The 26409-nt window shown below is 45.4% G+C and overlaps 2 protein-coding genes and 1 long non-coding RNA gene across 4 annotated transcripts; 1 reads left to right on the plus strand and 2 right to left on the minus strand.

Moving 5' to 3' along the window:
* The first annotated feature begins 3008 nt into the window (after window positions 1-3008).
* On the plus strand, window positions 3009-3794 carry LOC144992256 (uncharacterized). The gene is made up of 2 exons (XR_013656140.1): window positions 3009-3297; window positions 3618-3794. It is a non-coding gene; the product is annotated as an uncharacterized LOC144992256 (long non-coding RNA).
* Window positions 3795-10592: 6798 nt separating this feature from the next.
* Window positions 10593-20684, minus strand: LOC144992258 (GTP-binding protein REM 1-like). Of its 2 annotated transcripts, XM_078947893.1 has the most exons (6): window positions 20547-20684; window positions 16595-16992; window positions 15050-15132; window positions 12099-12159; window positions 11294-11498; window positions 10952-11215 (listed from the first exon to the last, which is right to left on the minus strand). In XM_078947893.1, the coding sequence occupies exons 2-6, from the start codon at window positions 16947-16949 to the stop codon at window positions 11182-11184; spliced, it is 738 nt and encodes a 245-aa protein (XP_078804019.1). In that variant the 5' UTR covers window positions 16950-16992; window positions 20547-20684; the 3' UTR covers window positions 10952-11181. The 2 variants fall into 2 exon arrangements, with proteins under 2 accessions (XP_078804018.1, XP_078804019.1); XM_078947892.1 differs by lacking the exon at window positions 12099-12159 and having other exon boundaries at window positions 10593-11215.
* A 1738-nt stretch (window positions 20685-22422) lies between these two features.
* LOC144992259 (uncharacterized) lies at window positions 22423-25925 on the minus strand. Its single transcript, XM_078947894.1, has 4 exons — window positions 25800-25925; window positions 25539-25680; window positions 24993-25174; window positions 22423-22891 (listed from the first exon to the last, which is right to left on the minus strand). Exons 2-4 carry the CDS (start codon window positions 25646-25648, stop codon window positions 22770-22772), a joined length of 414 nt encoding a protein of 137 aa, XP_078804020.1. The 5' UTR covers window positions 25649-25680; window positions 25800-25925; the 3' UTR covers window positions 22423-22769.
* Window positions 25926-26409: the final 484 nt, after the last annotated feature.

The following is a 26409-nucleotide window of genomic DNA, read 5'->3' on the forward strand; positions in this document are numbered from 1 at the left end:
GACTCCTCACCTGCAGCGGTCATCTATATATATATATATATATATATATATATATATATATATATATATATATATATATATATATATATATATATATCAGTATATATATATATCAGTACTGTAGATCACAGGGCATTTATATATATATATATATATATATATATATATATATATATATATATATATATATATATATATATATATATATATATATATATATATATAATTGTGGTTGTTGGGGCTGTGTACTCAATCTCAGGGTGGGAGTGTGGCATAATCTCCTCTGACAGAGGCTCAAAGAGGTACAATGAGAAAGCAAGTACCTAAGAGATACAGCCAGATGCCCATACCTGAAGCACTGGAAACTGCCAAACAAAGGCTCCTAGCCTTGAGCAGCCGCCTAAAGAGGTACACAAGAGACAATGAAGCCAGACGAATAAACAGGCTCTTCGCAACTCAACCTGCAAAAGTGTACGCTCAGTGGCAGGGTCAAAACAGCCGAGCAGACCCACCAAGGCTAGAAACTGAACAGTACTGGAAAAGTATATGGGAGAAACAGACAGCACATAACAGCAATGCCCAGTGGCTGGTCTCTCTAAGAAAAGAACATAGCAACCTCCCTGAACAGAATCCAGTAACCATCACAGTGGCAGACATCCAAGAAAGAGTCTCAGGGATGAAGAACTGGACAGCACCGGGCCCTGACATGATACATGCCTACTGGCTAAAGAAGCTTACCGCACTCCACGAGCGCCTGGCAGCACAAATGAACCAGCTGCTAAGAGATGGGACTCACCCCGAATGGCTAACGGAAGGGCGAACGATCCTGATCCAGAAGGATCCCTCAAAGGGTGCAGTCCCATCCAACTACCGGCCAATAACCTGTCTGTCCACAACATGGAAGCTCATGTCAGTCATCATTGCAACCAAGATAAATAGGCACATGGATCAATTCATGAGTAACACACAGAAGGGCATTGGTAGAGACTCCAGAGGAGCCAAACACCAACTCCTGGTCGACAGAACAGTCGCTCAAGACTGCAAGTCACGACACACCAACCTGTGCACAGCCTGGATTGATTACAAGAAGGCCTATGACTCGATGCCACACACATGGATCACTGAATGCTTGGAGCTGTACAACATCAACAGGACTCTAAGAGCCTTCATAGGAAACTCAATGAAGCTGTGGAAAACCACCCTTGAAGCCAATGGGAAGCCACTTGCACAAGTGTCCATCAAATGTGGGATATACCAAGGTGGTGCTCTGTCCCCACTGCTGTTCTGCATAGGTCTCAACCCCCTCAGTCAAATAATCAACAAGGCTGGCTATGGATACCGACTCAGAAATGGGGCCAACATCAGTCACCTCCTCTACATGGATGACATCAAGCTATATGCTAAGAGCGAGCGTGACATTGACTCCCTGATCCACACCACCAGGATCTACAGTACTGACATTGGGATGTCATTCGGGCTCGAGAAATGCACCCGGATGGTGACAAAGAGAGGCAAGATAGTCCACACAGGGGGGGTCTCACTCCCAGAAGGAACAATAGAAGACATCGAGGACAGTTACAAGTACCTTGGAATTCCACAGGCAAATGGCAACCTGGAGCAGGCAACAAGGAAAGCTGCAACAGCTAAATACCTCCAACGAGTAAGGCAAGTCCTGAGAAGCCAGCTCAATGGCAAAAATAAGACCCGGGCAATTAACAGCTACACACTGCCAGTTATCAGATACCCTGCAGGAATAATAAGATGGCCAAAGGAAGAGATACAGACCACGGATGTTAAAACACGAAAGCTCCTCACCATGCATGGAGGGTTCCATCCCAAATCCAGCACCCTGAGACTGTATGCTAGCCGCAAGGAAGGAGGCCGAGGACTAGTGAGCGTAGAAGCCACTATCCAGGATGAAACATCCAAGATCCATGAGTACATCAAGCTCAAGGCCCCAAATGACAGTGTGCTCAGTGAATGTCTCAGGCAATGGAGAGCAGAGGATACAGTGCTGGAGGACAGATCCTCATGGGAGGACAAACCCCTGCATGGGATGTACCACCGGACCATAACTGAAGTGGCTGATATCAAGAAATCCTACCAATGGCTAGAAAGGGCTGGCCTAAAGGACAGCACCGAAGCGCTCATCCTGGCAGCCCAGGAACAAGCCCTGAGCACCAGAGCAATAGAGGCTCAGAGCTACCACACCAGACAAGACCCAAGATGTAGATCTACCACACCAGACAAGAACCAAGGTGTAGGCTGTGCAAAGAGGCGCCTGAAACAATCCAGCACATAACTGCAGGGTGTAAGATGCTGGCAGGGAAAGCATACATGGCGCGCCACAATCAAGTGGCTGGAATAATACACAGGAACATGTGTGCAGAATATGAACTGGAAACCCCAAGGTCAAAATGGGAAACACCCCTGAAGGTGGTAGAGAATGAGAGGGCAAAGATCCTGTGGGACTTCCAGATCCAGACTGATAGGATGGTAATGGAGAACCAACCAGACATTGAAGTGGTGGATAAAGAACAGAGGAAAGCCGTTGTGGTGGATGTGGCAGTGCCAAGCGATGGGAACATCAGGAAGAAGGAACATGAGAAACTGGAGAAATACCAGGGACTCAGAGAAGAACTGGAGAAAGCCTGGAAAGTGAAGGTGACAGTGGTGCCTGTGGTAATTGGAGCACTCGGGGCAGTAACCCCCAAGCTGGAGGAGTGGCTACAACAGATACCTGGAAAGACTTCAGACCTCTCAGTCCAGAAAAGCGCAGTGCTAGGAACAGCTAAGATACTGCGCAGGACCCTCAAGCTCCCAGGCCTCTGGTAGAGGACCCGAGCTTGGAGGAGAAACCACCCGCGGAGGGTGAGAGGGGCGGTTTTTTTTGTTTTTTATATATATATATATATAAATGCCCTGTGATCTACAGTACTGACATTGGGATGTCATTCGGGCTCGAGAAATGCAGCCGGATGGTGACAAAGAGAGGCAATGTAGTCCACACAGGAGGGGTCTCACTACTAGAAGGAACAATTGCAGACATCGAGGGCAGTTACAAGTACCTTGGAATTCCACAGGCAAATGGCAACCTGGAGCAGGCAACAAGGAAAGCTGCAACAGCTAAATACCTCCAACGAGTAAGGCAAGTCCTTATATCAAGAAATCCTACCAATGGCTAGAAAGGGCTGGCCTACAGGACAGCACAGAAGCACTCATCCTGGCAGCTCAGGAACAAGCCCTGAGCACCAGAGCAATAGAGGCTCAGATCTACCACACCAGACAAGACCCAAGGTGTAGATCTACCACACCAGACAAGACCCAGGGTGTAGATCTACCACACCAGACAAGACCCAAGGTGTAGATCTACCACACCAGACAAGACCCAATGTGTAGATCTACCACACCAGACAAGACCCAAGGTGTAGATCTACCACACCAGACAAGACCCAGGGTGTAGATCTACCACACCAGACAAGACCCAAGGTGTAGATCTACCACAGCAGACAAGACCCAAGGTGTAGATCTACCACACCAGACAAGACCCAAGGTGTAGATCTACCACAGCAGACAAGACCCAAGGTGTAGATCTACCACACCAGACAAGACCCAAGGTGTAGGCTGTGCAAAGAGGTGCCTGAAACAATCCAGCACATAACTGCAGGGTGTAAGATGCTGGCAGGGAAAGCATACATGGAGCGCCACAATCAAGTGGCTGGAATAATATACAGGAACATGTGTGCAGAATATGAACTGGAAACCCCAAGGTCAAAATGGGAAACACCCCTGAAGGTGGTAGAGAATGAGAGGGCAAAGATCCTGTGGGACTTCCAGATCCAGACTGATAGGATGGTAATGGAGAACCAACCAGACATTGTAGTGGTGGATAAAGAACAGAGGAAAGCCGTTGTGGTGGATGTGGCAGTGCCAAGCGATGGAAACATCAGGAAGAAGGAACATGAGAAACTGGCGAAATACCAGGGACTCAGAGAAGAACTGGAGAAAGCCTGGAAAGTGAAGGTGACAGTGGTGCCTGTGGTAATTGGAGCACTCGGGGCAGTAACCCCCAAGCTGGAGGAGTGGCTACAACAGATACCTGGAAAGACCTCAGACCTCTCAGTCCAGAAAAGAACAGGAACAGCTAAGATACTGCAGGACCCTCAAGCTCCCAGGCCTCTGGTAGAGGACCCCAGCTTGGAGGAGAAACCACCCGCGGAGGGTGAGACGGGTGTTTTTTATATATATATATATATATATATATATATATATATATATGTACTGTATATATACTGTATATATACTGTATATGTACTGTATGTATATATCACCACAGTTACAGTTACAGTGAACTTTTTCAGTAAATTTTTTTGCAGATCAGGGATTCAGTGTCTCCTGCATTTTCGTCTGACATGAGTCGGCGTGACACCGACTCGTCATGAAGCTTCTCCTCCGGCAGACGAGGTTCCACCCAGACCTGTTCTTTGTCACAATGTTCACACGGATGTAAACCAATTCAAATAGACGTAAAAACATTCACACAGACATAAGTATAAACGGATAAACTTCCGGTCCTCTGAGAAGACGCCACGCAGGCATGAAGCAGCTGTACTTCCCAACCCTATTTACCGCATAAAAGCGTAAATATTGGGAAAAGTAATTTCTTAACATGCCACAGAGAAGAAACCCAGTGTGTGAGGAATATGAAGACTTGAGGAAGATGCTTGATTCCGTGCTGGAAGAGATCAAAGCCATGAAGATTGTTCACGGACAAATTCTGGATGCTATCGGAGAGGTGAAGCAGGTCCGGGCTCTGCAGGAGCAGTGCTACAGGATGGATATAATTGAAAAACGAATGGATGACCAAGAGCAGATCTCCAGCGACAAACCAGCAATCCTCTTAAAGTTTGTCAATCGGAAAAACAAAGCAGCTTCATTGAAGCAAGGAAGAAATCTGAGGGGAACCAACGTTTTCATGAATGACAACCTCACGAAAAGGAATGCCGACATCGCCAGAAGAGTACGTTACTTGAAAAAGCAGGGGAAAATTCAGGGAACCTGGGTGAAAGACTGTATAATTTATGCCAAACTCTGTGGATCCCCTGAGCAGTCCAAGGTTGTTCTTATCAGGAGCATGGAAGATTTGGAAAAATATTTACCCACTACAGTCTAAACGAGAGATACGTGAAGATGCTGGTCTTACAAGATGAGGAGACAAACTCTACTATCCATGGCTTCTAAAAAAACAACACTTTTTCTACAACAATCACCTGCAACCACAACTCTCAGAGAGATCTGAATGGTGAGCAAACCGACCTTAAAATATTCAGTGATAATGACAACAACCTTCAAGACATCGACCCTGATCAATTCTTTTCCACTGTTAATGTGGACAGCAAATATTACAGCATAGATTACTTTAAAAACTCTGTTAACCTAGAAGAAAAACTGTCAATCACTCACTTTAACAGCAGAAGCATGAATACCAACTTTGAAGACATCAAGGACTATTTACAGCACATCGGGCATTCCTTTGATATCATAACCATATCTGAGACTTGGTTCAGCCGCGACAAGGACGCTGACTTTGAATTGGAAAACTATGAACTAAACTATGTGAACAGAGTAAACAAAAAAGGGGGAGGAGTCGCAATATATGTGGAAAACAATATGAAGTTTACGGTAATTGATAAATTGTCTGTGGCAGTGGATAGAATACTGGAATGTCTTACGATTGAAATATGTAACAATTCAGGGAAAAATGTCATTATAGGCTGTGTTTATAGGTCGCCAGGGTCAAGCTTAGAAGTGTTCAGTGAATGGATGGAAAAGATGTTTACCTCTCTAAATAACAAAATATTATACATCTGTGGAGACTTCAATATCGATCTGATAAACCCCAGCAAACATAAAGCCACCGACGACTTTATCAGCAGAATGTATGGAATGAGTTTCTATCCAACCATAACAAGACCCAGCAGAATCACTACTCAAAGTGCTACTCTTATTGATAATATTTTTACAAATAATATAGAATACACTCATATGAGTGGACTAATGATATGTGACATAACTGATCATTTACCAGTTTTTGCACTATTTGACATCAAGGTGAAGACAAAGAAAATTATAAAAGAACCAGTCTACAAAAGGCTAAGAAATGAAAAAACCATGAATGCTCTGAATAATGACTTATCCAGACAAAACTGGAACTCTGTGTACAGAGAGCAGTGGCGGTTCTACACTAACTTACTCCCTGGGCGAGTAACCCCACCAGCCCCCCCCCCCCCCCCCCCCCGCACACATACAAAATTTGACAACATCCTGTTGTGTTCCCTATCTTCTATTTAGCCATTTTACTCAAAAAATGCATGAATTTTCTAGACTCGTATTACAGGGGGGTCAAACTCAGTCACACAGGGGCCTAAGTTAAAAAAAAAGCTTTAGGTTTTGGGCCAAAGAAGATAAAGATTTACTGAACACACTAAAGCTAAACTTTTAAACCTCTTAAACTGAACTTTTTGAACATAAATATGAATAAAAACAGCAACATTAATCCAGAATAACGCAAGTTAAACCTTAAATAACTTGTAATATTTTGTTCTCCATAGAAATATATTCTGTCAAAATTATACAAATATGAACATGCTGCAGAACAAAACAAACAAAGCCTGGAAATATTAATAAGAAATTACAAATCAAATAATTCCGTTTTTTTTTTGCTCTTTTATCATTTTTCAGAGCATTTTTTTTTTAGAGCTGGACTCCTGCTTCATTTTTAGCAATAATTTCTTAATGTGTGACGTCCTGTGTGTGTCTTTGTGAAACATATCAGAGGGATTAGATCTAAAAAATAAAACTTATTGTGATTAATATGTTTAGGTCTTATAAAACATTAAAGACTAAATCTTAGAACTCATCAGTGGGATTACTCCAAAAATATTTGGCATTTCCCTAAATTTGTGCAACACCAACAGTAGAAATCCTCCAAAAAAACTCAATCCATTAAAAATGGTCTGCGCTCACCCCCCTCCCCCTCCCCCTCCCCTTCCCTCTGACACACGCGGCTCCGTCTCTATGACGGGAGGCGCAGCTGCGGCCCAGAGTTGATTGTCAGATAGAAAAAGACTCCCAATCACCTGTTAGTGTGATTCAGCCAGCCACCGGCGAGTTGTGCTCCCCTCTCGAGTTTTTTTACTTATGTTCCAAAGACTACGGCAAAGAGGTGTGGCCGCAAGCGTCTTGCAGCAGAGGGCGGTGGTCACGTGCGCGTCGGGTCTGCTGTGTCGGAGCAAAGAATTGTGGGAAATAATCCCCATTGCCTGCTTTTGTCAAAATTGGGTTGAGCACGGATGATTGTTCTGCCTAATTCCTTTTCATGTGACTGTTTTACGTTGTTTCACTCTGAGTTATTCTTTTTTTTTTTTTTTTTTTTTTTTTGCACCATAAGTGTGAAGAGGAAATAGGAGGAAGACATTATTAAGAGTCTGATGTGTCAAAATAAAAGCATTAAGTGTCGGCTACTGAAGTAATTTCAACTTAAAAGCTTCAAGCTACCTCTTTGAATATAGTATTTACTACATTACGCATCGGGCACGGCAAATGCTGCCCCCTATGAAGTGCCGCCCTGGGCGACCGCCCACATCACCCATATCAAAAACCGCTACTGACAGAGAGAAAGATGTCGATATCGCTTATAAATGTTTTTTAGAAATATTTAGCTCACTTTACAATAAGAACTTTTCAATTTATAAATTCAAGAACAAATTTGCCAAATGCCCTTGGTTAACCACCGGTCTACAAAATGCTTGTAAAAAGAAAAATAACCTCTATAAAAACAGAGGACAAGAGAAACTGAACAAAGATATAAGTCATATAAAAATAAACTAACTGAAATAACACGTTACAGTAAAAAAGTGTACTTCAATAATCTACTGAATGAAGATAAATACGACGTAAAGCGAGTTTGGGAAATATTAAATAACATCATTAAAAATGGGACAAAAAAGCGAACTTATCCAGATTACTTTACAGATGAGAAGGGTCAAAGCTATGACATCAATGAAGCAGCAAACGGTCTCAATAACTACTTTGTAAACGTGGGTCCAGAGTAGGCAGCGGAAATTCCAAAATGCAAAGCTAGCAAAGACAATAATCCACCCATCGAAAGGATCCCACACTCAATCTTTCTCTCTGATGTGAACGAAAATGAGCTGATATCAATTGTGAATAATTTCAAGAGTAAAAACTCAAAACATTGTGAGGATATAGATATGAAGGTGGAGAAAAAAGTCATTCATAGTGTATCTAAGCCTCTGACATACTTATGTAACTTATCATTACGAAGTGGGAGATTCCCAAACCAAATGAAAATAGCCAAAGTGATTCCCATCTATAAGAGTGGAGACAAACACCAATTTACAAACTATAGACCTGTTTCTCTTCTTCCACAATTCTCAAAAATTTTAGAAAAAATATTCAATGATAAATTAGCTTTATTTATTGAAAAACATAACATTATAAATGAAAACCAATATGGTTTTAGAGAAAATAGATCCACCTCATTGGCTATCATTGATGCTGTGGAGGAAATCACAAATGTTCTGGACAAAAAGAAATATGCAGCTGGAATTTACATTGACCTAAAAAAATCATTTGACACTCTCAATCATGACATCCTACTTGACAAACTGGAAGTGTCTGGGATAAGAGGTCTAGCGCTAACTTGGGTCAAAAGCTATTTAATGGGAAGAAAACAATTTGTCAAGATTGATGAATATACATCAGAAACCAAAGAGATAAGTTGTGGTGTCCCACAAGGATCAATTCTAGGCCCGCTGCTATTCAATATTTACATAAATGATATATTCAATGTTTCAAAGCTTATGAAACTCCTATTATTTGCTGATGACACAAACATATTCTATTCTACAGACAATCATAGGGAACTTATCAAGGTGGTGAACACAATATATATATTCCAACATAAACACACACCCATGCACACACACACCCTCTCAAACACACATACACGCACACACATTTTGCAAGGAAGGTGGGACCTGGGTCCATCTGTCCCCTACCCCCTCCCTGGTGGGGGGTGCGGGCCCCTTGGCGATGGTGGCCGTGTCCCCTGGGCCCGGCGGTGCTCTCTCCGCACGGTGGGGGGGTTCATATTACACCTGAGCCGGGGGTGTTCGTGTCCCTGGGGGGTGGGTCCTGGTCCTTCCCCCTGAGCGCTGGGCCCCGCCAAACTTCCAACATGGCCGAGCCTGGTCGGGCCATATTTATAACACCCCTTGTGGGCCACCCTTTTTTCCCCGGGGTTCCCCCCTCCTGGGCGGGGGCGGCGGGCCCCTGCCTTGCTCCTCCCTGGACCAACCGTGGGCCGGGTGGGTGGGTGCCTGGAGTGCGGAGCCGGTCTCCCTTGGGGGGTCCTGGCTCGTACCTGGGGTTGGGGTGGGAGGATGCCCGGAACTCCTGGGTGGTGGTGGGGTGCTCGTCTGGGGCTATGGGTGTCCTTCTCCGGTGGGGCCCTGCGTTGGGCTCTTCCGGCGCGGCGGGGGGGCTGCTTTCCTGGCTGGGCTGGGGCGGCGCTCTCTTTCCCTCAGCGCCTCCCTGCTCTCTGGCTCTGGGGGCCTCGCGGCGGTCCTGCTGGCCCTGGCCTGGGTGGCGGTCTTGGTCGCCCGGGCGGCGGTTGTTCCCTGCCGGTTCCCGTGTGGCTTTGGGGGAATTCCGGCTGCCGCTGCTGCTGCGGCGGGGGTCTGGGTGTGGGGGTGGCTGGGCGCTCCTCCTCCTTCTTTTCACATTCCACCATCCATTTTAGAAGAACATAAACACTCACCTGAGCACAGGTGTTAGCTCACCGTTGCACTAATAGTTTGCATGATTGAATGACTGAAAGATTTCACACTAGTTGGTTTAAAGGCATAAGTATGCGTGTGAACACTATCTGTTTTGTGTACATGTCGACATGTGGACATTTTTGCAGCTAGCAGGTGTGTTGATAATATTTGAGTGTGTGTGAACAGGCCCCGCCCTTTTTGTACTAAATTTGAACCTTTCCGTAATGATAAACAGCCAGTAAACTTGTTGCTATATGCTGCTTCATGGCCTTACCCCCCTCTTCTATGATCACCCTCCTACCCCCCCCTCTCTCTAACGTCCCTCTCTCTTCTTCCCCTCTTTCCTTTTCCGTCCGGTCCAACTCCAAAGATTTTCAAACATGGTTGAAATTAATAAAGTTTGGCCTCAATTACAAAAGGGGTTTATTCAGACATACCTTTGGTTTGTCTGAAGATTAATAACCCCTCTTGTTAAAGTAAAATATGTCCAACACAAGAGGCCCTCAGCTCTCATCTGTTTGCCTAGCTGTTGGACAGGACAGGAGGGCCCACTCCATACAGCAACCATGGGAGGTTGTACAACATAAAACACACACACATGCACACACACAGACCCAGACGTGAAAACATTAACTTGGTCGTAAAAACATGTGTGACTGTGAGAAAGGCTTTAGTGACAGAATTCACAACAGAAACTCATGCCTGCGCACAGACTTATGGGAAATGTAGTGTAGAATCAACCACAAATGTTTTCTGAGGGTTTATTGATGCGGTGGGAAACACTTTCCTGCAGCGACGGAATCACTTTCCTTCATAAATAAACAGAAATCCATTGATATCACAGCGGCTGTTTGTTTCTGAACATGTTATTTCATGCTCCCACCTGAAATTAGTCACCAAATGACAAACACCGACCTCAGCTACAGATGATGAACCTTTCAGTAATCTTCTGCACCAGCTGGGATCTTCCTGCTGAATGATCCAAAAGGTAGAACCGGCACAGGATTACAGTAAAACGGCATAGAGATGGGCCTGCTGTTGGTGGTCTGACAGTTCAGATCCTACATGAGTCACGCAGCGGACAGAGGAGCTCTAAAGAACAGCCAGGTCGTGGCAGCTTTTAGACCGCACCTTCACCGCCACGCGCTGGTTGTTACGTGCAACCAAACGGTCCAAGAACCGCCGAGCCTTCTGGGTCAGACTCTCTTTGCGTTTGTGGGTTGAGAGCCTCCGCTTGGTGACTTCACTGCTGTCTCGGCGAAGGCGAATTTGCCGCACCACGCCCTCAAACAGCTCGGCCACGTTGTGCTGCAGGGATGCTGATGTCTCAATGAACTTACAGTCGAAGACCACGGCGCACGCTCGGCCCTCTGCAGCAGATGCAGGCACGTCAGCACAGACACGATGGCGGCTAACCGTCTATGCACTTGAACTTGCTGCTGACCCACCTTCCACTGCCACCTCTCGGGCCCGGACCAGGTCGCTCTTGTTCCCCACGAGGATGATGGGAAGGTTTTCGGCCTGGCGGGCGCGCCTCAGGGTGATGCGCAGCTCCGCGGCAGAGTCGAAGCTGGAGCGGTCTGTGACGGAGTAGACGATGACGTAAGCACTCCCAACCTTCAGGCAGCAGTCGTGGGCCGTGCCCACACCCTCCTGTTAGGAGACACAGAGGGGGGGTCATCAGCGGGGATGCCTTTCTCATGATGGAGATCACTAACTGAATAACAACGGACTCAGACAGACCAACCCGACCCGACTGACCAGAACCCACCGCTCCTATTTTTATTCTGTCGTTCGTTCATTTTCTTCTGTCAATTTGTTTCCGCTTCTTGTAACCTTTCTCAAAAGATTTCGCCGTTCTCCAGACCAGAAAGTTGTCTAAATCTGTCCTGCCTGGATAAAAAAGGTTAAATGAATAAAGTCAAATGAGAAAAGTCGATGCACCATGTGGGACTTGTTGGGGTTCCTGTAGCAGTTTGAAGCTCATAAACTCCAGGGGCCTCATTTCAGTCAGACAACTCTTGCAGAAGAATATTTATTTCACAACATCTTTAGGTTGGCATTCACAACTTCATTTTGGCATAAGGCTCCGTTCAATTCCTTGAGATAATTCTTTTTTTCTTAAACTTTCGGGTAACAAAAACCCCCAACACCAAGATCATCCAGAAGAAGAAGATGTGAATGTATAATCAGTGTGTAAATAAGATGAGGTGTGTTTCATTCCATTTTCTAGTATGACTGTTATGTGTTTACCCCGGCACCATTGACCGTTGGGCCGCTGCCGTTCGTGGAAACCACTAGAGGAACATACTATCTGAAAGAGAGAGAGAAAGAAATGAAATGGGAGCCAACATAAGAATTACTCGTACCTGATTTTCTTTTAGAACGTAAAGCCCACGTCCGCAAAACGCTGTAAGAGACTATAATTTGACAGCCATGAAACCCGTATGATGATCTAACCTAACATCCAATCCAATGCAATTAACCTTTGCGTAGGATTTGCGTCAGAAGTGGCGTACGGATGAAACATAGGACGTGCGTACGCACAGAAATATTCGGATTTATAAAACCGTGCGCACGCACATCCTACGCATCTTTCCCTTAATAAATCACAACCAATTCTAAATGCAGCGCAGCTTTAGCGGCTTCATGACACGCCCATAGTTGCCCATAAATAGTTCGTGAAACGCCCACAAATGAATATTCATTGATTGAGAAATCATGGCAACACAGAGAGGAAATGAAAAAAACGTAACTTCACTCAATGTGAAGTAGAAGTTATCGTTGGTGAGGTGGAAAAGAGGAGGAAAGTGTTGTTTGGAGGGCACAGTGTGGGCATTACTAATGCCAGAAAGGCACGTGAGCGGCAAACGGTGGCAGACGCCGAAAATGCTGTAGCCTCACAACCTCGGACCGTGGCCGAAATAAAAAGCCAGCAGAGGTCCAACAGGACGGCTGGAGGAAGTCTGAACCGGCTCATAAGCCACTCGTCCTCGTTTGCCAGCAAGTCTCCTTGCTGTCTAAAGATGCGTTCACTCTGAATTCTTCCATTTGCCACATCTTCTAAGAGCGGCAGATCAGCCATTGTGCGTCATTACGCATTGTGATGGGGCATTTTATTTCCCTCCATTTAATTACATCTGACAAGCTACAGATGTCGGGAATAATCCACGTGGAAATGGGAAATTGATCAGCAAATGTAATTTCTTGTTGCTTTCTGAATGGTTGAGACATACGCCATACATTGTTTTATCAAAAATAAACAAACTAAAGGCATATGCATGAATACCATAATTCTGTAGCTTATGAAGAAATGTTTTACTATGAAAACAACTTTCCCTAGTGGACAATTAGTGAGTCTGTCCTCCGTCCGCACCTATATCTGCTCCGCCAGACGGACACATTAACGGGAATATCAGTTTTGTACATTATTTCGGTCTGTTAACTATATTATTTATGAGGATGAATTGCACTACATGCCAATATTGCAGAACATATTTCACTTTTCTTTCTGCAAATAAGTGTTCATTTGAATTTCTGTTGTAATTTTCGTTTTATTTTCTTTGTTTGTTTCACTGCTGATCGATCAAACGGGTGTTGGTGTAGCTGTTAATTGTCAGACTTGCTTTGTGAAGTCTTCATGTTATTTCTGAGAGGCAGTATTGTCATTTTCACTTTCACATGTTTCTTCCATCTGCCGACGGTGTCGCCGTTTCTCATTTCACCCGTTTTTGTGCGTACGCCTGGGTCAGAGCGTGAAGGACCGCACATTTTCCCGTCAAGTTTGCTTTTTATAAATATCAATTATTGCGTAGAGAGTGGCGTACGCCTTCTTTTGTGCGTACGCAACCTTTAGAAATGAGGCCCCTGGTCAGCAGTCGTCATATCCTCTAAAAGCAGGATGGACCCCCACCTTTAAATCTGACCTCTATCCTGCTGGGGGTCCATCTGTCCATCTGTGACTGGACCGATAAACTAGACAAATGAAGCTTCTCAGGTTTCCATGACGACCAGAGACTAGCCCTTTCAGGCCTTCCTGCTCCTCGAAGGAGTCATGGTGATGACTCCCCAGTTTTTTTGGGAGTTTTTCCTTACCGCGAAGGGGGGTCTAAGGGCAGGGATGCCAGTATAGCTTAGTCAGTTTGTTAGTTCATTTTAGTATTTTCCTATTGAACTCTTTGTATTCGTGATCCTTTTGAGTTCATGTTTTACTTCGAAGCCCATCGAGACGACTGTTGTTGTGATTTTGGGCTATACAAATAAAATTGAATTGAATTGAATTGAATTGATGCACACAGATGGACGGCGGTCCAACAGCTCACCGAAGGCAGATGGACACCGCCATGTTTGCAGCAGTTCCATCCAGCAGGCCGAGGACTCCAACCTTCCAGAAGAAAAACGGTGAAGAAGAACTTTTGATAAGAAGAAAGAAGTACAGCGGCGGCGGCGAGGCTGGAGGAGCTGGACAGACAGGCAGCAGAATGTTCCACAGAGGCAGCATTCCAGCTGTCCTGATGGTTTTGATGGTTTGTTACTTCAAGTAAATTTAACCCTAAAGCCCCCAAACTGTCGTCGTCTGTTTCATCGTCATTCTGATAAAACGCTGTTCTGAAGCACATTTTATTCCATGATAGACTGGGATTTCTGATGAATATCGCTGTGTTTGGGACGACACGAGACACGTACGTTACATGTAAATTACATGTAAATTACATGTAAACAGAGGCAGGCTGTAAGTTTAACACATAAGAAAAATGTGTGGAGACAAGAAAACTCACAGCATCAAAGACGTTCAGAGAAAGAATCCAAAAGAAACAAACGAGTTCCCACAATGGAGATGAAGAAACCAACCCACAACTGAAATGAGGCCGTGCAACAGGCCACGCCCATCACAAGCAGAGAGTCATGACTCCCTCAGAGGAAGACTGCAGGCCATAGATGACCAAAGTAACGACATCTTTAACCTTTTCTGTAAAAACTCGACTCTTTTACCCAGAAGACAAAGAAGTGGATTTCTCTGCAACAGCAGTCAGAGGTACCTAGAAACCACAGGCAGAACCAGAACAGGTGATGTGGATTTGGTTCTGTAGGTCCAAAATCCCTTCTGAACGCAAAACCACCAAACCGCTGTTGCCCGGGACAAAACATTCCGACTAGCGTCTGCTAGACTTAAGGTCCCAAACATCCCGTCTGTGTCACTGTACCAGTTTATCAGTCTGCCATGTATCCATGACAACCAGTGTGGCGTCCTCTCCGTCCACTGTCAGCGTCCGCTCGTAGGTGTCATCTGGAGGAAACAACCAAACAAAAGACACGTTTACTTTGAGGTGAAACCTGACTTTGGAACAGATCAGAACTTCCAGACCTAATATGAATGTCACAGGAACCAAAAGCATAAAAACACAAGTTTATCTGAAGTTTATCATGGGGTCCACACACTGCCTCAGTGGTGGGCAAGGCCCAACAACGCCTGTACTACCTGAGGAAACTAAAGACGGCTAAAATCTCCAGGCAGCTGATGGTGAACTTCTACAGCTGTGCCATCAGCAGAGTTCTGACATCTGGTCTCCTGGTGTGGTTTCCCAGCTGCACAAAGGCTGATCAGAACAGACTCCAACGGGGGGTGAAAACAGAGGGGGAAATCATTGGGACCACTCTCCCAGAGATGAGCAGCCTCTACACCACCCGCTGTCTAAAGAGAGTCCAGAACATCCTGCATGACCAGCACCATCCAGCCTCCACCTCCTCCACCTGCTGCCCTCAGGAAGGAGGTGCCGGTCTATGAAGGCCAGAACAACCAGACTGAGCAACAGGCTTCATCCACAGGCTGTACGGCTGCTGAACAGTCCCTCCCAGCAACTGCCCCCCATCTCCCCCATCTCCTCATCTGAGCACACTGTGAAACTGGACTTTGCATTGCTGCTACTAATTTAAGATCTTGTGTACACTGACTGTCTTGTTTAACGTCTTATTTACTCATTTATAGTTCTTTTCATGTTTAGTCCTTGCTGTCTTCCTTTTTGTACTGATGCTGCCCTTTGGTTAATTATTTATTGGGTATTTATTGGTGAATTGAACTGAGTGGCTGCTGTTGATGCTCCAAACGTATTTTCGTTGTTTCATTGAAAATGGCAAATAAATCTTCTTGAATCTCTTGAATCTTGAAGTTATGACAGACCAACCGGCAGCAAAACTCCCTCCTGTCATTACAAACATAACAGGATTTCTTTTCTACTTTTTACGTGTCAAAAAATACCATTTGTCTTACTAAATGGTATTTTGTAGATTCTGTAAACTGAAATTGCCCAAATGGAAAAACAAGCAAACAGCTGGAAGCAGATCTGCTGTTTATAAATCAGACGAGGACGTTTCCCAAAGCAACGTGAAGAACCAGAAGCTGCACACGCTGACTCCGCCCACACTCTACCAAAGGATCAGTCGGCTTAATGATTGTGGCTGTCATTCAGCAACCACCTGACTCCAGAGCTGATTGGTTGTGATGTCACAACAAAGATGCACAGATTCCTGTCAGAAGGTTAAAGTTGTGTTGGATTCCCTCAGGATGACGTTCACATCCGTGCTGGAAAAACGTTTCTGCCAAAAACAAATGCATTCTGGAGAAAAGGATTTGCTTGGCTGGGATTTTTCACTCTTAATGTGATCATAACTTTCTTCATTTCTGTTTAAATCTGTCTGTGGATTTGGAGACCAGCGGTGGTGAAAAACACGACATGAAGGAAAACTCCCACCTCCAGGATGCTCCTCCCTCTCTGTGACTCCAGCAAAGATGCCAGCCAGGCTGGTCTTCCCCACGCCGTGGTCTCCCAGCAGCACCACTCTGTAGACGCAGTCCGAGTCACTATGGGAGTCCGAGTCCGAGTCCGAACTCCACTGGGCCCGGTAGTGCAGGGATTTGTCTCCAGGGTGGTAGGACGCTGACTGTCCCAGGGGGGGGTGGCTGCGGCAAACGTTCAAGTTCTCCGGGTCTGTCTGAGAGCAGCTAGAAAGGCGGGGGTCCCAAGTCCTGGGCAGATGATGGGAGAAGGGGGGTGTGGGGGTGCTGCATCGGCGTCGCAGGGGCTCCTTCTCTATGTTGGGGTTCATGTTGTCATGGCAACGGCCTCCAGTCAGAGTGGACGTGAGGAGTCTGGTTCAGGAAAACAAGTTCAGAAAACGGGGACTGATGTCAGAAACAGAAACACGCGTGTAAAATGACTGCAACATAAACATGATTCTGCAGAAGAACCAACGGAAACCTTAACTCAGTGTGGAAGTTAATCATTTAACCCTTGTGCTATCCTATGGGGTCCAGATGACCCCACCCTCACATTGACGTGTTCTCCTACCATGACAAAGGTGATAAAGGTGGAAAGATTTCATGTAATCCATGGACACCAGTGAAGATCACAAATCATTGAAGAAAAAAGGTTCAGAGCACTGTCTAGTGGGTCTAGATGACCCCACTGTCTAGTGGGTCTAGATGACCCCACTGTCTAGTGGGTCTAGATGACCCCACTCCCAATGGTAAAGTGCCTAGGATAGAACAAGGGTTACGGAAATACAAGGTTCCTTCTATTTTTCTGTTTTCCATGACGTCATGTTTTCTGAACCTTTTGTCCTAAACAGTAAAAACAGCCCACATCATCAAGCTTCCACCACCTTCTCTGTGGGCCACATGACTCTCACTTCCTGAATCAAAGAGCAGCATCTATGCAGACCGCAGGTTTGAGAACTGATGAGGACTGAACTTATGACTAACTATTGTTTCCGTGTGGACTTCTGAAGGTCATGGTGTCAACGACAGCAAAGGTCTGACATGAGACCTGCTCTGCAAAAGAACCCAACCATGTTTAATTGATCTTTGCTCCGAATTCCCGCTCCGATCATCTTTGGATCTGTCCAAAGCATTCCCGGTCGTCTTTTCATGATGACGATGCTGTTTTTACCTAAAAACGTGTCGTTCTCTAGGACACAGTTTCTGCAGAGCAGCAGGAGCTCATTAGAAATTCACCTCTGAGTTGTGGGCGGGGCTGTTGCCGTGGAGTGACTCCATCCCCCTTCCTGTTGCTGAGAGCTCATAGCAGGGAGCTTGTGGCCCCGCCCATTCTACATCACAAATGTAAACTGCATTTTTTCATCTTTGCTTGAATGACAACGATTTGAATACTGTCTCCGTGGAGCTAGCGGTGATCGGCTAAATGCTTTCATTTTCTATGAACAATATTAACGTCCATCTTTGCAAAAGTTCAGATGTTGTTTGTTTTCGTGGGAGAAACGCTGCCGAGGCCAGCTCTAGGATGATGTCATAAAATGGGCAGCACCCACAAAGAGAGAAAGGCGGAGCCTAAGAGATCGAGATGTCTTAGTTCCGGGTGGGAAAATAACCTATATTTACTAAAAAATGTGTTTTTGTGTGTGCCAAAGGTGACATATTATCATGGACAAAATGGCTTAAGGCTTAAGAATAGCATCATATAGGCCCTGTAACCCTTGTTCTATCCTAGGCACTTTAACATTGGGAGTTGGGTCATCTAGACCCACTAGACAGTGGGGTCATCTAGACCAGTGTTTTTCAACCTTTTCTGAGCCACGGCACACTTTAACCTTAAAAAAAATCCCGCGGCACACCAGCATACAAAAATTTAAAAAAAAAAGGAGAAACTCATAGTCTGTATTGATCTACAGTCCCTCCACAATCTCACATGCATTTTTGAGATAATTGTGTCAGAAAAAGCTGGAAACTGCAGCTGTTTTTTTCTCTAAAAGATTCAATAAAAGTTAAGTTAGAAGATTTAAAAACAGTTTGAAGTGTGTTCATTGGTTTCAAGACGTTTAACGACAGATCTCCTTGTGCGCTGTCACTCTCACAACCCAATGCATCATGGGAGATGTAGTGCATAAAACGGCCGGAGATCGGTTTTCGGAGCTTCATTGTTTTGTTCACTTGTTCCACGGTCTGATACCGGATTCTGTGCAAAGCCACAGCGCTAAAGACGAGCTTTAGCTGGTATTTTTGTTAGAACTGAGCGACTTTACGAGCTAAATCGGGACAAGGAAGTGAAGACTTTAACCACTTCTGATTGGTCAGACTGATGACGTGTGATTAAGCTCCCCAAGAATGATTGGTGGAGACAGTCAAAGGGACGGGACTTTTCCCAAATACAGCCGGAGCTGCAGCTGAATCGCGGTACCATCATTCTTATCAAAATGTCTTTAATAAAATAAAATAAACGCAAAGAAAAAGTATTTTACGATCTTTTATATTCCTAACTCCTCAGTGTTTTATCAGGGCCTGTTTGGATGAACACAGAGCTGAAATCATGGAGATGGGAAATGTTTTTAGATCAGTGAATGAGAGCAATTTCCCACGGCACACTTGACCATCTCCCACGGCACACTAGTGTGCCGCGGCAGACTGGTTGAAAAACACTGATCTAGACCCACTAGACAGTGCGCTCAACCTTTTTTGTGATCTTCACTGGTGTCCATGGATTACATGAAATCTTTCCACCTTTATCCACCTTTGTCATGGTAGGGAGAACACCTCAATGGAAGGTGGGGGTCATCTAAGATAACACAAGGGCTAATATGATCGATGCAAAGGTGTGAGAAAAAAAAACGCTAAATGAATGTAGAAGAAAAAAGTGGAGCAAACCTTAAAAATTCCAAAGGAACACAAAAGTCCAGAGTCGTGTGACATTAGCTTTATTCTTTAACACTGTTGTTCAGAGGTTACTGTGCAAATATTGACAGTAAAAAAGTGAAGCACAACTTTAATAAAGTCTTAATATTTACTTAAACTCAGAGTATTTGATTTTTTGTGTCTGTTTAGTTTTAAAAGACAAATTCAAAAACTGATTATTCTTCTACTGACGTTTTCAAATCTACCAAAATGCTGTCCATTTCTGTGTGAAATGAGCTTCCTGTTTACGTTTGCTAGGTCCCGCCCATCTTCCTCTTGTCCTGTCAAAGCTGTGCTCCATGTTGGTGTCCCATTTTGGGACAGGAACAGAAAAGAGGTCAGTTCGACTGTGGGCTTTGTGTCGTGACATCAGATAAGTGAGGGTTTGAAAGCAGTTTCCAGTGTTTTAGTCCACATTTACTCAACTCAGACGGACGTTACGGATCCAAGAATGAACTGAGAAACAGGACCAACATGAAAAAGAAGAGAATGCAGTTTGCAACAATAATCTACAGAATAAAAGAGTCCAGCTTTAAGTCTGCAATCCTTCTGAGCCGTGGTGTGATGGCCTTCCACTGGCTGTGTAAACGTGACAGACTCTGTTTTCTCTTCTTCTGCTCTTAGTGAAAATGTGAACACTGAAGCAGGAAAGTTCCCCTGAAGGACGAATAGAACGCCCTCTCAGGACTTCAGATCTGCTCATTTCTTATCGGGTTTTCAGAAAATATCATCAAGTTTAAGCTTTTGAATCCACTTTACAGGAGAGTCACTCAACGCTCAGAATACAGTAAATGCTAAATATTTAGTTTATCTGCGTAACAAGTTAGAATTTAAATGTGAAAAAACGAGACCATATGCTAAATGTTTAGGAAAGATATGTGTGACATGTTTGCATGTCCTCGTCTGTAAAGCCTGCCTGTACCATGGACACCAACTTTCCCCGTCATTAAACATTATGTAAGGAATTTCAAAATAAAACCCAAAAACATAAGGAGGTTTGCTTTTGAAAAAGCTCTTACCATCCAGAGTTTCCATCCCACCTGAGAAGAAACAGCCTGTCAGTGAAACTGAACCCGGCTGGAACAGAGTTCCACAACAGCGTTAAAAATTCAGCAGTGGAATCACAGTTATCTCCCTCCCTGAGTGTGTGTGTGTGTGTGTGTGTGTGTGTGTGTGTGTGTGTGTGTGTGTGTGTGTGTGCGTGTCAGAGCGACAGCAGAGGAGAAACAGATATCTGGGAGGAGTGTGTATTTAATCAGCATAGAGGGCAAACTGCTGTTGGAAACATTTGGTCACTTCCTGTTTGACCTGGAAGACAGTTTATCCCAACGCAGAACTTCAGTTTGTATCAAACCGGATTTTACTCTAAATCATCAGATAAAAGTCAGAGAGCAGAGAAAGCCTCAGCATCCCCAAACTATGAATTTGCTCCCTGCAGAAGAAAGCTTCTGTTTTGGTTGGAAAATGGGCAGCAGCAGCTAACAGGTAGCATTGGTTGGAGCTGAACTCAACTTAGTGAGCAACAGTCGTAAGGAGGTGGACTTTTATAGCTACCTCTTCATCCTGAGCAGCTGAGCAGCTAGACGCTGTGGAAGCATGAGAAGGCAGATTCCACTTTTGGGGCCTTTTGCCAAAACGTAGAGAAATTTCCAACAGTGCCTAAAGTCCTGCGAGGAACCCGCTGACTCGTGGTTCCAACTACAATACGCGAACATCCCAACTGGCTGACTGGTTGAGCACCACACCAGAAATCTGGTACATGGTCCTCCGAAGTCATTGACAGTGATGTGTCCATTTGGGGGCCAGCCCCCACTTCCTCACGGGGCACTTCACCTGGCCTGGGGGCCTCGGGCTGCCTTTGATGAGCTCCAGCTGTTGCACCAGCCACACCCACTCACAGTTACTCCAGTTCAGGGCCAATGCCGGTCTCAGGCTCCAACGCTGGTGTCTGGAGTCCCCCTATGATCCTAGGGGCTGCTGGGGTAGACTGACTGATCTCCTGAACGGCAGGGCAGTAGGCCCAAAGTACAAGAGGCAGAAGCTAGTCCCGGACTCTTTGAATTCGGCTGCTAAAGACTGAGATGAGTTGTCAAACAGCGGCTGAAAGGCCTCTTTCACTTTGGGGGTGAAGAGTGATGGTCGGGGTTAGGGTTAGCACCGTAGTTCTCAGGCTGCCTGAAATTCAACATCCAGGTGAGGCTGGAGTGGAGGTGGCTGACAGGTAAGCTGGAAACACTGGACTACCAGAACCACAACCAGCAGCTAATGTTTTGTGGTGCAGTACTTTCTATCCAGCCAGCTTGGGCGGAGACTGTCATAGTCCACAACCCTCTCACTTGTGAGCATGACTCCTACCCCACATTGGCTGCTTCAGTGTCCAAATTAAAGGACTGTTTGGGGTCAGGGATTGGCCAGAACCACCAACAGGGGGAGGGGTCTTACTACTGCACACCTCTCAGACCACTAGACCCGCCTTGTCAGTCAGTCAATGGATGGGGTCGGCAAAGTCCTCAACATACTCGTCTTTCTTTAAACACGTTGATCCACGTCTTCAAACTGCTGCAGATGAACATGTCTGTCCGCCGTTAGTGATTGTTGTGCATCAGAAAGTTTAGGCCTTACAGTGACGAAGAGGCTGCTGCTCGCTGGGTTTTTTGGGAACAGCGTTTCAGGACTGTTACTCTCAATGTAACTCCCAGACTCATGTTTAAAAAACAAGACTGGCTCCTTATTGAAACTTCAACTGGAAAAGAGCCCTTTGCCCCCCCACCCCTTGAGTGGGGGAGGCAGGCAGCTGAGGAGGGGTCTGCTTCTCCGAAGTTTCAAACTTTGTCTCCCTCTTGTGGTTAAAATCAGAACATCCACCAATCATCAGTAAATTCAGACGAAGCAGCATTTTTTTCATTTAACATTTTATAAGTTTAATAGTTTAAACCTAATTAAAGTTTAATTAAAGGTTCAATGGAAATTAATAAAAGTAACTCAGAGTCATCATTGAACGTCTGACTCCTGCTAGTGGAGACAAGCCTCACATGGCAGGAGGACATCTGCAGAAACAACATTCTCAGCATTTAGTTTAAACTGATTCATCGCATAAATCACAGTGATGGTATCAGGGAGTATGAAAGTTTCAGAAAGCCATGAGGAAACAGAAAGACTAGATCTGACTCTCAGATGTGGAGGTGGAAACAAACGAAGCTGAGCGTCAGTAAATCTTGAAACGACTGATGTTTGATTTCTGTCTATGGATGCTTCTCCTTTCTTCTGCTGGATGTAACGTAACTGGACCCGTGAGGACACGCCTCTGCCTCCACCTGCTGGGGTGGGAGGTTGTCGGTTTGATTCTGGACTGTGGCATCAGAGTCTGTAAAGACAGAAAACAGTTTCAGTTACTGCTGCTGAAAAGAGTTTGAGCCAGTGAGGCAGAGCCCGTTCAGCATCCCTGTGGTTGCATGGAAAACCATGATCTACCATGATCTAGCATGATCTAGCATGGTCTGGCATTGTTTAGCATGGTCTAACATGGTCTAGCATTGTCTAGCATGGTTTAGCATCGTCTAGCATGGTTTACTATGGTCTAGTATGGTCTAGCATGGTTTAGACTGGTTTAGCATGGTCTGGCATGGTTTAGCATGGTATAACATGGTCTAGCATTGTCTACCATGGTTTACTATGGTCTGGTATGGTCTAGCATGGTTTAGAAATGTCTAGCATTGTCTAGCATGGTTTAACATTATCTAGCTTTGTTTTGCATGGCCTTCCATGGCATATCATGGTCTGGCATGGTCTAGTATGGTTTAGGAATGTCTAGCATTGTCTAGCATGGTTTAGCATTATCTAGCTTTGTTTTGCATGGCCTTCCATGGCATATCATGGTCTGGCATGTTCTAGCATGGTTTAGAAATGTCTAGCATTGTCTAGCATGGTTTAGCATTATCTAGCTTTGTTTTGCATGGCCTTCCATGGCATATCATGGTCTGGCATGGTCTAGCATGGTTTAGGAATGTCTAGCATTGTCTAGCATGGTTTTGGATGGCCTCAGTGGCTTAGCATAGTCTGGCATTGTCTGGCATGGTCTAGCAGGGTTTACCATGGTGTAGCATGTTTCAGCATGGTCTAGCACGGTCTGGCGTGGTCGGGCATGGTTTAGCATGTTTTAGCATGGTCTAGCCTGGTGTAGCATGGCTTACCATGGCTTAGCATGGTCTGGCATTGTCTGGCATGGTCTAGCATGGTTTAGCAATGTCTAGCATTGTCTAGCATGTTTTAGCAATGTCTAACATGGTCTACCATGGTTTTGGATGGCCTGCCATGGCATATCATGGTCTGGCATTGTCTGGCATGGTCTAGCATGGTTTAGCATGGTCTAGCATGTATCAACATGGTCTGGCGTGGTCGGGCATGGTCTGCCATGTTGTAGCATGGTTTAGCATGGTCTAGCATGGTCTAGCATGGTTTAGCAATGTCTAGCATTGTCTAGCATGGTTTTGCATGGCCTACCATGGCTTAGCATGGTCTGGCATTGTCTGGCATGGTCTAGCATGGTTTAGCATGGTCTAGCATGTATCAGCATGGTCTGGCGTGGTCGGGCATGGTCTGCCATGGTGTAGCATGGTTTAGCATGGTCTAGCATGGTCTAGCATGGTTTAGCAATGTCTAGCATTGTCTAGCATGGTTTTGGATGGCCTACCATGGCTTAGCATGGTCTGGCATTGTCTGGCATGGTCTAGCATGGTTTAGCATGGTCTAGCATGTATCAGCATGGTCTGGCGTGGTCGGGCATGGTCTGCCATGGTGTAGCATGGTTTAGCATGGTCTAGCATGGTCTAGCATGGTTTAGCAATGTCTAGCATTGTCTAGCATGGTTTTGCATGGCCTACCATGGCTTAGCATGGTCTGGCATTGTCTGTTATGGTCTAGCATGGTTTACCATGGTCTTGCATGTTTCAGCATGGTCTAGTACGGTCTGGCGTGGTTGGGCATGGTGTAGCATGGTTTAGCATGGTTTGGCTTGGTCTACCATGGTTTATAATCGTCTGGTATGGTCTAGCATGATTTAGCATGGTTTAACAATGTCTGTCATGGTCTTGCATGGTTTAGCATGGTTTAGCAATGTCTAGTGTGGTGTAGCACGTTTTAACATTGTCTAACAAGGTATAGAATGGTTTAGCATCGATTAGCATTGTTTAGCTTGGTTAAGCATTGTCTAGCATGGTTTAGGAATGTCTAGCATTGTCTAGCATGGTTTTGCATGGTCTAGCATGGTTTAGTATGGTCTAGCATTGTTTAGCATGGTCTGGCATGGTTTAGCACGTTGCGCGGGGACAGTCGCAGCACGTTGGCACAGTCAGAAGGTAGAAACTCTGTTTACCATCACATCCAAACAGCTGCAGTACCTGAAGGTCCCACCAGGGTTACTGAAGTCTAACAGTTTTCCAACATCAGAACGTCTAACCGATCTTTACCTTGTTGTCCAAGCTCTTCGATGGCTTCCTCTCCAGATCCTGGTGTGTTCTCATGCTGCAGAAGAACTCTGTCCAGAAGTTGGTCCAGAAGCTGTGGAGCATGCTCTGGCTTTGCTCGGATGGTCAGCTGTCTGGTGGGTTTTCCCGATGTGATCTGCAGCTCCGTGAAGTTTCCGAGGAATCTGAGGAACCAAAAGCAAAGCTCTACAACCTCAGAGAAGGCGGGACAAGTGTGACCCGCAACACACTGCACAGTGAGGAAACATCTCCACCAATAATCCTTGTGCTATCCTATGGGGTCCAGATGACCCCCCCTTCCATTGAGGTGTTCTCCCTACCATGACAAAGGTGGATAAAGGTGGAAAGATTTCATGTAATCCATGGACACCAGTGAAGATCATTGAAGAGAAAAGGTTCAGAGCACTGTCTAGTGGGTCTAGATGACCCTACTCCCAATGTTAAAGTGGCTAGGATAGAACAAGGGATAAGATGCAAGGTCAGTGCAGGCAGGGAGCTGAACTGGGAGCAATGTGGGCGGAGCTTTACCGGTTTCTGATGCTTCTCAGGACGCAGCAGAGAAGGATGACCACTGTCAGACCAATGAGCAGAAGCACAAGTGAAAGGATGAAGAGGTCAAAGGGCAGCTGCTCGGTCATGGTGGAAGCTCAGACTTTGGTCACGCTGGGACCTGCAGAGGTGAAAACCATCATGAAGCAGGAAGACGAACACGATCAGAGTCAGGATGGACTTTAGAAGCAGCCAAGTCTTTAGAGCTTCTCGCTTGGGACTGAACAGAGTCTGACAAACCTGCTCCTGGTGGTTCTGCTCTCCTCTGCCTTAAATGAACCAAAACTCTCTTCCTGTTTGGATTTTCAAAAGAAAACATTCTCCACCAACTGCCCTGCGTGTTCAAATACAAACGCGTTCGTCCGTTTCTAGCATCCTGCTATGAAGATGAGCGAACGCGGAGGTTCCTGACAGTTTGGTCAGAACCTGCAGACGTCAGCGTTTCCAGAACACAGTGCCTGATGGGAAAACAGGATTTCTCTGCTGGTACACGGCATTGTTTCCGTGTTTCCTTATCGACGGTGGGATGACCTCCGTTTTACTTCTGACTGTGGTTCTTTCACAAAGACTTCAGTTCTTTAAACCCAAAACGTTTCTGTGTAGCAGAACTCCCAGAGGAAATAAAAGCCAGTTTTCTAAAGAGAAGCAGCCCTTTGGCTGTGTTAAAGCGGTCAGCACTATCGCCCCACAGTGAGAAGGTCCTGGTTCAAATCCCAACTGGGTTCTGTCTGTGTGGAGTTTGCAGGTTCTCCTGGTTCATGTGTGGGTTCTCTCTCTCCTCCCACAGTCCACAGACAGGTTGATTCGCCATCCCAGATTCTCCCCAGATGTGTCTGTTCCTGTGACAGAC

The sequence above is a fragment of the Oryzias latipes genome, chromosome 5 (genome assembly GCF_053564925.1).
Source record: "Oryzias latipes strain Hd-rR chromosome 5, Olatipes_Hd-rR_3.1".
In the NCBI taxonomy this organism is placed as follows: Eukaryota; Metazoa; Chordata; class Actinopteri; order Beloniformes; family Adrianichthyidae; genus Oryzias; species Oryzias latipes.